This window comes from Fulmarus glacialis, unplaced genomic scaffold, assembly GCF_000690835.1.
Source record: "Fulmarus glacialis isolate BGI_N327 unplaced genomic scaffold, ASM69083v1 scaffold19939, whole genome shotgun sequence".
In the NCBI taxonomy this organism is placed as follows: Eukaryota; Metazoa; Chordata; class Aves; order Procellariiformes; family Procellariidae; genus Fulmarus; species Fulmarus glacialis.
This window is the reverse complement of record NW_009232840.1, coordinates 2,771-15,733: the sequence shown is the minus strand read 5'-3', so window position 1 is coordinate 15,733 and position 12,963 is coordinate 2,771. Positions and strand designations below refer to the sequence as shown.

The 12,963-nt window shown below is 51.7% G+C and overlaps 1 protein-coding gene across 1 annotated transcript in view; it reads right to left on the bottom strand.

Annotated features, from left to right (window-relative positions):
* LOC104082111 (junctophilin-3-like) overlaps window positions 1-10,483 on the bottom strand; it is a gene marked incomplete at its 5' end in the record, with an annotated part of 12,541 nt that extends 2,058 nt beyond the window's left edge. The window contains one exon of the mRNA XM_009585110.1: window positions 9,564-10,483. Coding sequence (XP_009583405.1) covers window positions 9,564-10,483 — 920 coding nt within the window. The remainder of the gene's footprint in view (window positions 1-9,563) is intronic.
* Window positions 10,484-12,963: the final 2,480 nt, after the last annotated feature.

Sequence of the window (12,963 nt, the reverse complement as noted above, 5' to 3'; positions counted from 1 at the left end):
CCCCCCCCGGCCTTGCCGCTGCCAAGCACTGCGATGCGGTGTGTTATTTACATTTGGGGGGTTTAGCTTCATTTCAAAAGATTACTGGGTTTTATGATTTTTGAGCTCATGTTAATATAATAACAGATTGCAAGTGATTATCGCTGCCATTGTTTCTGTTGGCAGGGCACCACAGAGACACAAAATGCATTTGGTTCCCTCCACCTCGCAGCCAGGGGAGGACTTAACTGCTCTTGCTCATACTGGCATTAGCCTTGGTCCACTCGCCATTTGATTTCCCCTGCCAAAGAGGCAGCGACCATTTTTGCCCCGGCACTGCTCAGACTACTAGATCGTTCCAATACCACGAAGGAAGCAAAGTTGTATACCAGCTGACATGAGCCTGGGATAACCTGAAGGCTGTTTTCTCCTCCCTGACAAAAAGCATAGAGCAAGACTGGCTGCCTCTTAATTCTCTGGTGTTTGAGCTTTACCCTCACAAACACGGACACTTTGGGATGGACCTGTTGGACTGACCGAAATCACAACCCTTTGGTACTTGTGTTCAGCGGATGCTGATGGGATGGTGTCCAGAGAGGGAGCACGCCCTTCATTTATACACCAGTACATCGAAGTCGTGCCCTCATCTAGAAAAATGTGGGGAGTCAACTGGATTCCCGTGCACGAATGTTTTGCTCAGCTCCTTGGTTCAGTCTGCACCGATTTGCATCTTGCATTCTCTGTTCAATGCAGAGGCAGGAGAAAATGCTTGCTTTGCCACCGTATACGCGGGGTGTTCCACATTTGCCGGCAAAAGCATCCCAGAAATAGGATGACCTGGGAGGGGAGGGGTCTCTGCAGACTGAGCAGCTCAAATCCGACTGTCTGACAACCTACAAATTCTGCTTCCTTTTTACAGGTCCCTCTTTTTAACACCCTCTTTCCCATGCTAACTCCAACAAGGGCTCTCCGTGCAGCAATTGCAGGTATGGCTGCTTCCCCCTGGTGAGACGCCGGGTACCTTAGCCGGGGCCAGAGTCCTGCCTGTGGCAGCTGGTGGATAAGCAGCTTTGTGACTCTGAAGCTTCTGTTTTAGCTCTAATTACGAATCCTGCTGCATTTCTGAATGCTTATGTCTGGCTTATTTCTAACTTGTAAGGTCTTTGTGCCTTAACCTCTGCTCAGAGGAAACGCTTGCCCTTCTCCCCTTTGATGGCAAGGATGTCCTGGGATATGTGTCATCTGTTCCTAAGAAGCGATTCCTGCTCAGTGCCCAGGGAAGATGAATCACTTCTGGGTTTGTGCTTTGGAAGAGATGTTTTGCTGAGCCCAGCCTGGCAATAGGTCAATGAACTCCCTTTTACTGCAGCTACAGCCAGCATTTCAGAACTAGCAGCTTTTACAACTCCTCACGCCACATGCTAGCCCTCTATCGTGCGCCACCCGCATCTGGAAAGAAGAGCAATAGCCCTTGATTTGCAACTTCGCATGTTGCTTTAGTAGTTCGGTGGTGCTTTATCTCATCTTTGGCCTTCTTGAGATTTAGAAAAGCCCAAAGAAATCCTCGAGGCCAGCGGTATCGCAAGCTCTGGGGTGCTAGAAAGCCAGAGGTCGAGCTGATTTTCCGAGCCTGGGGTTTGTGTGTCACAGACAGCAAGCAGCCTGCAAAGCTTTTCTTTTTAATCTTTTTTTTAAAAGCTACAACACTCTCTTTAGCCCTGAAATAGTAGTGCTAAAGCAGGCCGTCAGGAACTGCAGAGATTTGTTTAAACTACCCTGCCTGTCATTCAGGAGACGGGGCTCCGCTGCGAAACGCGTTGCTGCCTCCCAGCACAGTGCCCGCCAGTCCAGAACCTGCTTTACTGGGAAGCAGATGCCAGTTGGCAGCGTCCTCTCACCCAATTTTAGCTGTCTAAATGTTAGACATCTAGTCTGCGCTAACCATCTAGGCTGTCTGTAGACCAAGTGACGTGAGATGAATTCCACCCAGAATGGTTACCAGCCTGGCTCCAGGAAAGGAAAAATTAAATCAAGCTCTGGTGCGCCTAAGCATCATCCAGCATACTGGGTGATGGCAAATTTCATCAGCAAAACGAGGCAGCTCCGGGGCCGGGATTTTTTATTTTTGTTTTTTATAATAAGATCCCTGGGCTCCTTCATATGAGAAGGAAAACACCTGCCAAGGATGGGCAACGTACACCAGTATCAGCTAGGCGAAAGGCGGCTTCTGTATAAACAGGGATAGTCTCCAAGGACTTTTAAGATTTCCTCCAAAGTTTAGAAAGCTCGAACATAGACCCAAACCCATGGAAACACTAAAATGTGAATAAACCTTGTTACGGCACAGGGCTAATAACCGGGATCGTAGCTGTAGAAGTAATGAGTGAAGGTCTCTTCCAGCTGGTGGTTTTTGGCACACTGCAGCTCTGATGGTGGCTGCAGCTGAGCACCACCATTTCTGCCCCTCCGTCTTGTTTGTTTTTATCCTTTAAGTGTTGTGTAGCAACTCAAGAGTCTTACTGGGAATACAAGGGACAGCTGGTTTACAAATACAATTGTAGCATAATTAATTAAGCATTAACAATCCATTATTATCTGTTATCTTAGGGTACAAGCTCTGTCTCTCTGCCATGGAAACCATAGTGCAGGTTACCTAGGAATCCCTCTGGGATCTATTAAGTGTAATTACTACGGACTTGGATCAGCAAAAAATATATATGCATTGTTTTCCAGCCTCAGCACTGCAGAAAGTGCTGAAAACTTAGCAGCTCTGTGACATTTGTGCTGAATTGTCACATAATTGCCAGGAACAGGCTGCTGTGAAATGGTTAAGGAGCATTTAGCAAAAGAAACATAAGGGATTCACTTTGCTTTCTCCAGCGTATTACAGCATCTCCTGTGACTTGAGGAAGGGAGCCCAGGAGATGCTGAATGTGCCCATGTAAGAGGAACGGGCACTTGATATCAGTGTGCATCTGAGTGGGGTGATATGGAAAAACCTGCTTCTGCAGAAAAAAATGCAAGTTCATAAAGTGAACGCAGGGATTTATGCCGAGATGGTGTCCCTTAATGAACTGCTTTGTCGTCTCTGGTTCTGTCCTCACTTTACAGGTGCCCGGGTGGCTGGGAGGGAGCTGCACGTTTGGAGCTGTATCTCTGTTTTTAAGGTTTTTGGTTCTCGTGCGGTCAAAAGCTGGCATTCGACCCCAACTTACTCAAAGCTAGAAGAAGATGTGGAGCTGGGCTCAAAACCCTAAACTGAATCCAGGATGACAGAGGCAAAGTCAGCGAGGTGATCTCTTCAGGTACATCAAAGGGCCCCTGAGATTAAAAGGGTTTTAAAAGGACGCTGTCAAGCATCACGTTTCTCTCTGAACGTTACTGTGTTGTTACAAGTAATGCCTGCGATGTCTGTACATGAAAGAGATTAGAGGAAGAACAGTTTCCGATTATTATTTGCTTTAAAAAGAAACAACCCCCAAACCGTTTGCTTTGCGCATGTGACAGCTCTTCCCGCGCACGCTGCAGCCCCCGCGGCGATGCTCAGACCTGCCTCATCTCCAAAGGTGTGATGGCAACCGGGTGTCTGCAGGACTGATCCTCCTCCTTATTCCCTTATAATTATAGCTTATACTTGTATGGATGTGTGTACGTGCCACAGCCATTTGGGATTGGGGTTTGAACCTGTTTGCTTGAGATGAGAGAAATAGGGCAAACCCCGACATGCCTGTGTTAGGAGACCTGGGGAAGGCTCCTGATGGGGAAAAGAAAATAATGGAAAAACCTGAAGTGGGAAGACTGAGAGGACCACAGGGATAAGCCACAGGGTTTAGTCCCAAGGAGGATAACCACAAAAAAGTCCCCAGGCCCCTTTCCCAGCAGAGTGGTCCAAAGGCAGATAGATGGGAGCATCCCCGTGCACGGCATTGAGCCCGGTCAGAGATGCAAGTGAAGCTTCACCGTTCAAACAGTGGGTGCCTGTTCTGGACACAGGGAACAGCCAGCTGTTATTTTTACCTCATTTTACACCCTTTAGGGCTAAAGGTGCCTAACTTTTCTGAAGAAAATGCTCCACCCCGAGGTCAATCCCTTCAAGAATAACCCCACAGCTGCTGGAAAAGGGAGCATCCGTCGCCCACATCGGCAGGGAGGTGCCATTTCTGGGGCAAGTTGCTGTGCTCCGTCCCCCCCACCTTGCTCCACCGAAGCCTGGGCTGAGCCCCCCGCCCCGGTACCCTCCCTCGGCCCCGGCTCCGGCTGCACGGCGCGTTCCGGCAGAGCCCGGCGCTGCCTGCAGATTGGTTGCCTCCTCCTCACTTTCCCCAGCGACAGCGAAACCTGCTCAGAATATCTTGATGGAAAATACTCCCCTCGCGCAGAAAGCGAGCAAGGAAGATGCCGCAGCTGCTGGAATCCCTCCCCGCCTCCCCGGCAGGTACTGGAGGTGACAAGGGGGTCTCTCTGAGATCCCTAGCCCAGCAGATGCCTTGCAAACTCCATTTGCTGCAACTGTTTCCCCTGGTTTGTTTGCAATAAGAAGCAGTACCGTTAGCAAAGAGCTGAGACCACTGAGATTTTATCCGACAGCATGTGACAATGGAAGAAAATGTCAGGGGTGGCTGGGGTGGTTCTTTTTTTGGCTGCTGCTCTAGCGTTGGGCTTTTTCGGTGAGAGGAGACAGGGGGATTTTAAAGGGCCAAGTCTCGAGCCTACTCACGTCTCCAGGGTGCCTTTAGTGAGACCACAACGTGTCCCTAGAAGTCTTCATCTAAATACCCGTGATTGCTCCTGCTAAATGAGGACAGGCAGATGAATCAGGCTCCGTTCGTGCCTGAACACTGGCCCTTCTCACAGGCATGCTGAGGACCTCTGTGCCTAAAACACTTCTTTTCCCTTTTAAAGCTGCAGATGTTCAGCACCTGCAGAAAAGGAGATGTATTCTTTTTTTTCCCCCCACCCCTAAAACTGTGACGTGTTTTGTGCTGATGGATAAGAGGGTTGCTGGCATTTTAGAAAACCTCTTTCCGTCTCCAGTACCTCAACAATTCCTTTTTTCCTTTCCCTTTTTAGATCTTCTCAAAGGCTCTAGGAACCTGTGAAGCATTCAGGCACAGGCTTGAGCTTTGGGCCTCGTGGGCCTTTAAGGCCAGAAAGGACGGTGGTGTTCATATAAGTCCCTTAATCCGACAACACCGACACCGGTCCTGGCGCGTTGGTTTCCGTTTTCATCTGCCCAAACGATGACAATTGATGTGAGTTTGTTCTGGGCGAGCAGGGATCAGTGCACGCAGAGACACAGAAAGATCAGGTGGCTTTAAATGTCATTTTAAAGCGTTTCTATGACTGTAGCGCCGGCTTGATGACCCTGAAACCCCAAAGTCCCCTGACAGCGAACACCAAGCAGCGCTGAATTTCATCAATGTTATTGAGCGGTGGCCTCAAGAAATGACCTTTATAAGAGCAATTTTCAATTACTGATGTGCGGCCCCAATGAAGGGGGGTTCTGGGAACCTCTTTTTAAGGGACTGGTGAAAAATGACTGAGAAGAACAAAGTTCCTATAGCTCATACAGCAACCTATACGTCTGACTCTACAGAGGTCTGCATCCCCACCTGGGCACGCAGTGCAAGAGGCTGGACACCAAGGGACCCCCCGAGCTGTTCCAGCCTCATTTCTAAGACAGAAATCATGAGGTGTGGGGAGGGAAATGATAATTTTAAGACTCTGTTTTTGCGAGACCTGCATCCCCACCCTGCTCCTGCAAGCAGTGACAGAGATGTCCTTGCTCCCAAAGCTGGAGCTGGCACTCCAACGCAGAGCCAACCCACTGGGCTCACTGATGGCGTGTGTAGAGCTGGTTTATGGCAGATTATTTTTAAAACAAGCTAACCTGTGAGGGTGACCTCACTTCTGCGCAGGGATACTCCAGGCAGGGCAAAAATAGCCCTCCTCAGCTAAGAGCATCCTTCCCGTTCATTGGCAGGCACCTTTCTCAAACAGCCCAGCTGTCTGGGAGATGAGAAATGCCCTTTTCAGTGAGCAGCTTCACAGATGGCAGTGCTGTGGATCACAGGGAAGCAGGCTGTCATGCAAGCTGAAACGGCGTGGGCACACACGCGTGCACGCACACGCGTGCGCACAGCCAGCCCTTCCCGGGAGCTGCGGTTCGCCTGCACGCCGGAGGCGAGCTGCTGGGAGTTGGAAGGGGAGGGGTATTTTCAGGCTAGCGTGAGAAACGGGGCTTTGGGGAAGTTGGGGAGCCTTAATTCTGCTTGAAAAGATCTGGAGCATGAGCAGGATGCAGTGGTTTTTTGCAGGACTAAGAACGCGAGTGCCCTGTGTCACTGAGCGTGCAGAGAGGGAGGTGGATGTGGGGGCTGTGGGATAAATCCTTCCCCCTTAGCTTTCCCCTCCTCTTCCTCAGGGACTCACTACGCTCGCCGAAGTTTGAAATGCTTTGAGATCCTTGATGGCAGGCGCAGGCAAGGTCACGGTGTTAGGCAGGAGGTTGGAACATAAATCACTGCACCTCCCATTCCTCTCCTATACCTCCTTGCCCTGCTCCTGGCCGATGACCCCCCGCCCTGCCAGGCCACGTGGAACAAAACCCTGCTAGCATGGTGCAGTTCTTGCTAGAACAAATTGTCGCTGGCATTGTAGGTTATTTAAATCCACATATTATCTCTTCCTCTGTATTACATTAGCTTCCTCCCAAACCTTCGCCATCTGTTCCACCCTCAGTTATGAATGTGAGAAAACTGAACATGCTGCTTCACAGCTACAGCACTTTAAAAGTATGATGTGCATCCTAATGGCTTTTCTGTGCACCTTCCGTGCAGGCTGTGCCCCTTCGTTATTGCCTGGGATTCACTCAAAATAGCCATTAATGTTATGTTGCATTAGTGGCTATTTACCTCCAGCGTTGCAGCTCAAGCCTTCCTCCCTGGGTGGAACGTTTATGTACGATGGCTCCAGCGTGCAGGCTGGGGTCTGCCGGCGAGGTGGGAGCCTCGGCAGCGCGTCTAACTTGGGCTGGCTGGGGAGAGACACCGGGACCGCTTGTGCCAGCGATCTCCCCGAGGAACGCCTGGCTCTCGGCGAGGAGAAATGATGGTTTCGTTCCTCCTTTGGGACCCGTGTCTCTCCCAGCTCCCTGCCGCCGCGTGAGGTCACGTTATCAAAGGTGCTGGACCATCTGTGAGTCCCACAGACTTCAACAGGGTTGATGTCCCTGCAATTACTGCTGCTGCTTTTCCCCTCTGAAAGCCTGTCAGGCTCCTAATGCTGCCTGTCATTTCTTTACAGGCGTCTAGCCTGGTAAGGACAGCCCGGTCTGGACTCGGCGCCCGCTTGTTTGCTCAGAGGTGGGTGCTCGGGGCTGGCTTCACTTGGACCTCTCTTTTTTTTCCTGGACTGGCAAGATGTGTCCTACGGTGCGGTCCACCAGCAAACACACTGTGTTCAGCTCTCCTTCAATGCTGTGTGGGTGCTTTCGAGCCTGCGCCGAAGCTTGCAAGATGAATAGGAAGCCAGAAAGCTACAGGGCTGTGTGTGGGGGTGATTTATCCACAGCCACAGCAGGGAAACTGTGGCAGATACGTAGTTTAGTCCTTCCTGCATCCCGGCTGCTGGCGGGCTGCAGATGTCACCACTCCCTCCTCTCGCCCACCCCTTCGCTCTCATCCCTTGGCTGCAGGTGCCGAAACCTTTGCTCTGCTGGCAGAGCCGTCGTCGGCAGGCGGCCGGAGGAGCGGGGATGCTGTAGGTATGGCAACATAATCCTATATTACAGACCGTGATGCCTCCAGCCCAAACTTTTGGCGTGACTGACAAATGTCATTTCAGTTTCATGATCCCTGTCTCTCAAACAACCAAGCATCATCTTCGGCTGCCCTGACAGGGTGATTTAGCTCCTTTCTTCTGCCGGAGCCTGAAATGTCACCTCCTGAGAGTTACAGATTTTCCGTTTCTCCTGTGCAGGTCTGGCCTGGGCTGTGGGACATCCAGCAGCACGGGACCCCTCCAGCCCTGCCCTGGGTTTGGCACTGACTCGACAAGGGGGAACCTGGAGCGGTGTTGGCTTCGGCTTCCCCACTGCTCCCATCAGACGTCCCCATCACCTCTCCTAGCAATGCCAAACCAACAGGGAGAATAAGTGAGGAAGCTGCTCTCAATGGTGAGTCCAGGAATGATCAAAAACCAGGGCTGGAAAGGACCTGAAAATCACACAGCTCAGCCTTCTCCCACGGCAGCTCTATCCAAGCTATAGCTGAGCTGCAGATGTCCAACCAGGTCTTAGACCACCTCCTCCCCCCCAGCCACCACAGCCTCTGTAGGCAATTCATTCCAGCCCTCAAGTCACTAGGAATGGCTAATGGCTAACCACTGCCTCTAATGCTTGAATTTAAGCCCATTAATTCTGTTCATAGAGAACAGATTATTCCCTTCCACTTTGCAGCAACTGTTTTATGTGTTTGAAGATCTCCTCTTCCCCAGCCTGAACACCTCCAGCTCTTCCCAGCAGCCAGTTGTTAATGCTCAACATCTCCTCATCTCTCCCGAAACGAAGAGCCCAGGACTGGATGTCTCATGAAGGTTTATCCTCCAAGTCCCACAAGCTACGCACCTGCTTAGAAAGCATACTTGTGCTCTTCGCAGTAGAGCGATTGTATGACTGACATTTGGCTGTAATCTGCTATATCACCTTGATTTGCAGAGCTCTAATAGCCCACCACCCTTGCTGTACTTGCCCGTTGCTTTCCCTGCCTAGGTATCCTTCCTGAATTGCATCCTCTTGACTGCAGTTTGCCAAGACCCTTTTGCATCGCATCCCCCCCACCGAGGGGCTCGTACCCCCTCCTGGCTCAGTGGCATCCGCACACCAAAAAACACCAGCTGTATTGAACCGTGCAGATCAGTACAGGAAAACCTGAGCAAAGCTCAGCTCAGGAATGCTACCCCTTTGCAACGTCCCCTGCTCCATGACCATGGTTCTCTCCTCCACCTGGGTCAGGTCTCCAAGTACAACGCGGTGACAAGGCCACTGCTTCAACAGGCAGTGCCATCACACAGCGGCAGAGCGATGGAGAGCTGCTGCAGGTTGACGCAATGCCCAGCTACCAGGATTTAAGCACTGATGTTGCAACAGGGTCCCGCCACACTCTTGGGCCAGCATGAAGTTCTGTTGCCATAACCTAACCACAAGGAAGCATCACCAACACCTTCCCTACTCCTGCAGCTTTTCCACCAGGTGAATGCTCAAAATCCCAGCAATAATGTATTTTTATTGCTGGCCCCAGGGCTGGGTTGCACAACAAACTCAAACTTGCTGCTCACGTCCTCCAGTGAAAAACCTGCTGTTCCCACCAAGGCAGCCTGCGGAGAAAACCCCACACCAACTTCCAGCACACGCTATTACGCAGGATGGGAGAAGGGAGGAGGGGGGATTCAAGGCACAAACCCACGATAATCTGGGGGTCAGCTCTGCCGGCAAAGCAACCTCCCTTTCTGCTCCGCTGCCGTACCACAACAGCTCTGCACCAGGTTTCTCCGCCAGATTTCAACACACAATTTTGCCTACTTACCGTACTGGATTTGAGCGCATCCCCATTGTCTTCTTCAGATTCTAGTGCAACAGGTAAGGATTTCTGTGGCGGGGAGAAGGTTAAGTCCCACCTTAGTAGCCGAGGTTCAGCTTTGTCCCCGAATCTCAGGTTTTCCAGTTTCTGCACCGTGGGCTCGGCAGAGGAAGCTGGCCTGAAATTCTCTTTGTTCTGGGACTTAGACCTCAGTCTCTGAACCCCGAAGCCCCGGTCTTCCCCGCGGTGGTCGTCAGCCATGCTCCTGCAGGGTCCCCCTTTGCTATAGTGTCTTTTTTGGGTGTGAATCTCTTGCATATAAGAATCCATCCTCATGAGGGGCTTCATCTCCATCTCGTAATTGCTCATCTTCTCCTCGTCCAGCTCAAGCAGTTTGGAGCTCCCTGAGCTGTGGTTGTGGGACCTGTGGTGGGAAGTCCATGAAACTGTGGCTGGGGAATCTGTCCACCTCTCTCTTTGCTTGTGGTTGGAGGCCGAATGTTTGTGTCCTCCGCTCCGACCTCTGTAGTCTTCAGGGACGGAGGCTGACCCCAGCTGACCGCTGCGCAGCGTCCCGCTTCTCACGCCGCGACTCCCGCCGACCTTCTCTTCGCTCCAGCTGTTGGGGCGCAAGTAATCCCCGCCGCGTCCCTCCAGCAACATCTGGATCTCCCCACCCCTCTCTTCATCCACCGAGACCTGCCTGGAGAAGTGAGCGCTCTTGTTCCTGCAGGAAGGACCCAGGGGCGGCGTGGAGGAGGTACTGGCAGGGAAGCTCTGCAGCGGGCTGTCATCGGGAGTCAGGTCAGACGGGGTGGTCCCTTTGCGGTACAGCTCGGGGCTCTCTTGTTGGAGAGGCGTCCCGGTGGAGAGGACCTCAATGTCATCACTCGAGTTCTGGCGCTTCGGTCGCTGGCATTCGAGCCCTTTTTGTGTAGTCGTTAAGAGAAAAGAGAGAGGGAGAGAGAAATGCAATAGGATTATTTCTATTCTGTGGGCGCCCACCAGGTTTTTCATGTCAAAGAATAGGGCTGAGAGTGTTGGACGGCAGGGAAACCACAGGGCAAGATCAGGGCAGCAGCAGCGTAGCACAATAAACAGCTTCTGCTACTAGACCAAGAGAAAAGGCATCGCTGGTTTTACACCAACCCTGCTATCACCCCCAGCATCCGCAGAGCAGCGCGGTGGAAGCGGCTGCAGCCCGGCACGGGAGGTGGTTTGGCACCAGCTGCCGGTGTTGTCAAGACAGGGGCATTCTGCACCAGGGTTGTGTTTCTCCATTGCTGTTAACCCAAGAGCTACCAACCCTTTTAGAAACCACCTGGCACCACCGTGGCTCTCATTTCCAGCGGATTCAAACAGGCTCAAGGGCGGCCGCTCCTTTAGCACGCACAGTTCTCACCTGCCCCGTGGCCGGCAGGCACCCTGCTTGCTCTGGGACACGCGTGGAGGACCGTGTGTATGTATTACAAGTAAAAGGACTTGCAATAGTTTTGCAGCCCCAGCGATGTAGTTGCAACAGTTTGGCAGCCGCAGAGGAGTGGGCGCTCGAGCCCTGCCTGCTCTCTGCCTACAGCCCTGCTTTCCCTGGCAGGTCGCAGGGATGCAGCAGCTTGCAGCCCTGCTCGAAAGCAGCCTGCGCTGCTCCACAGCACCATTCCTGCGCTGTGCGCGCAGTCACCCTAACCCCGCTAAGGGGGTTATATGTCCTTGTCCATCGACATTTTTGGGGGCATCCATCTGACCACCTTTTTCCATCGGCTCCAAACCCAGTTTGCAGGCACGAGAGGGGAAATCTCACGCCACGCCCTGTGCTCATCTGTGCTGGGATCACCCCGTGATCCGGGCAGATGTGCAAGCCTCTCATTAAGAAAAAAACCCCACAAACCATGTATCGAACAGCTTTCCTGCCCCATACAGACAAGGAGGGCAAGCACATTTCCCCACTCAGCTGCCCTTGTGCCTCACATGTTTAGGCAGGAGCAAGGTAGCGCGTTCAGGGCTACATGAGTACGATACCCACCATCATCCTTATTTCGTCGTGCTGAATGCACTGCATTCCCTTTGAGCACACCTTAGACAGTGTCTCCCTGAGGACAGGGACTTCAAGAGCAGCTGAGTTTCTTCAGCTGGCAAGAAACATGTCGCTTCTCCGGACATTTGATAAAAACTGCAACTTATTGATCATTGATGAAACACCAAATTATTTCAAGGAGGTGCAAGCTAATAGTGGTTAATTCTCATTTTACCCTCTCAAGGCATAATTGTTCCTAGCTAAAGCCATGCTAAATTACGTGAATAATTTGATAAATATATTAACTGCCTAATGCCCCTGAAATGCATCTAATTGCAATTGCTATGGCTAGACAAGAAATGAGTCTCAAAAAGGACGAACTCAATTTTTTACCATGGTTTAAAAATAAACGCTCTTAAGCGCCTGCTCTAATCTCTTCACTTCTGCTGAGTAATTTTCTCTATCACATCTTCTTGGGAAGCTGCTGCCGCCGGGCTGTGCCTTCACCCACAGCCGTCCCCGCGTCCCACTGTGCCGTGGTCTGGATACATGCGGGGGATGCCGGGAGCATGGGGACGGATGTCCCCATCAAAGCACTTGCAGGGGAGGTAAATAGTAACAAGGCTGCTTGGAATTTTCCTACAGAAGCAATTTCTCGATGGGAAATTGGTCTTCTAATGACTGTCAATTTTTTTTGTATTATTTGCCATAGAAAAATCTGTTTGTGTTTTGGGACAATACTCAGATAGTTCAGTTTTAGTTCGTTCCCTGTTTGTCTGTGAGAGACTGAACCTCCCGGGATTTATCTGGGGCCCTTGAGCAATCCTCGTACTGGTGGGAAGTTGTGGTGAAGGAGAAAGGTGGAGTTCGCCCCCTCCATTTTCAGGCAGAATAACTGTCTCTGGGGGAAAATACAGACGGATTTTGTGGCTGTTGTTGAGATGTTCCCATTCCAGCCACCCTCCAACATCACAGATGGGACACTGAGGCAGGGAGGGAATAAACGGCTTCATATGAGAAAGCTGTAAAGCCAGCTATCGAAACGGGCTCACCCAAGACGTGGGGTGTCCCTGTTCATCCCAGGCTGGAGGTGCAGGGACTTGAAAGCTTCCCACCAGCTCCGATGATCCCAAAGCCAATCATCTCCAACGGCACAACCACCCACAGCCTCGCGACACCCGCTGCTCCTGCACCGTAGTTCCAACCCCAATCTTCCCTGGTCCCAACGATGCTCCAGCATCCTCACCCCAGAGACCCACACCAGGGACCACGTTATTAAGCACGCTCTCAACCCAAATCTTTCCCACCCAAACCTGCAACGAGCTGAGCCAATTCCTCCTCTCCGTGGGTTAATCCCCTGAGTTTTGCAGCCCCTGGCTGGGGCTCACGGAT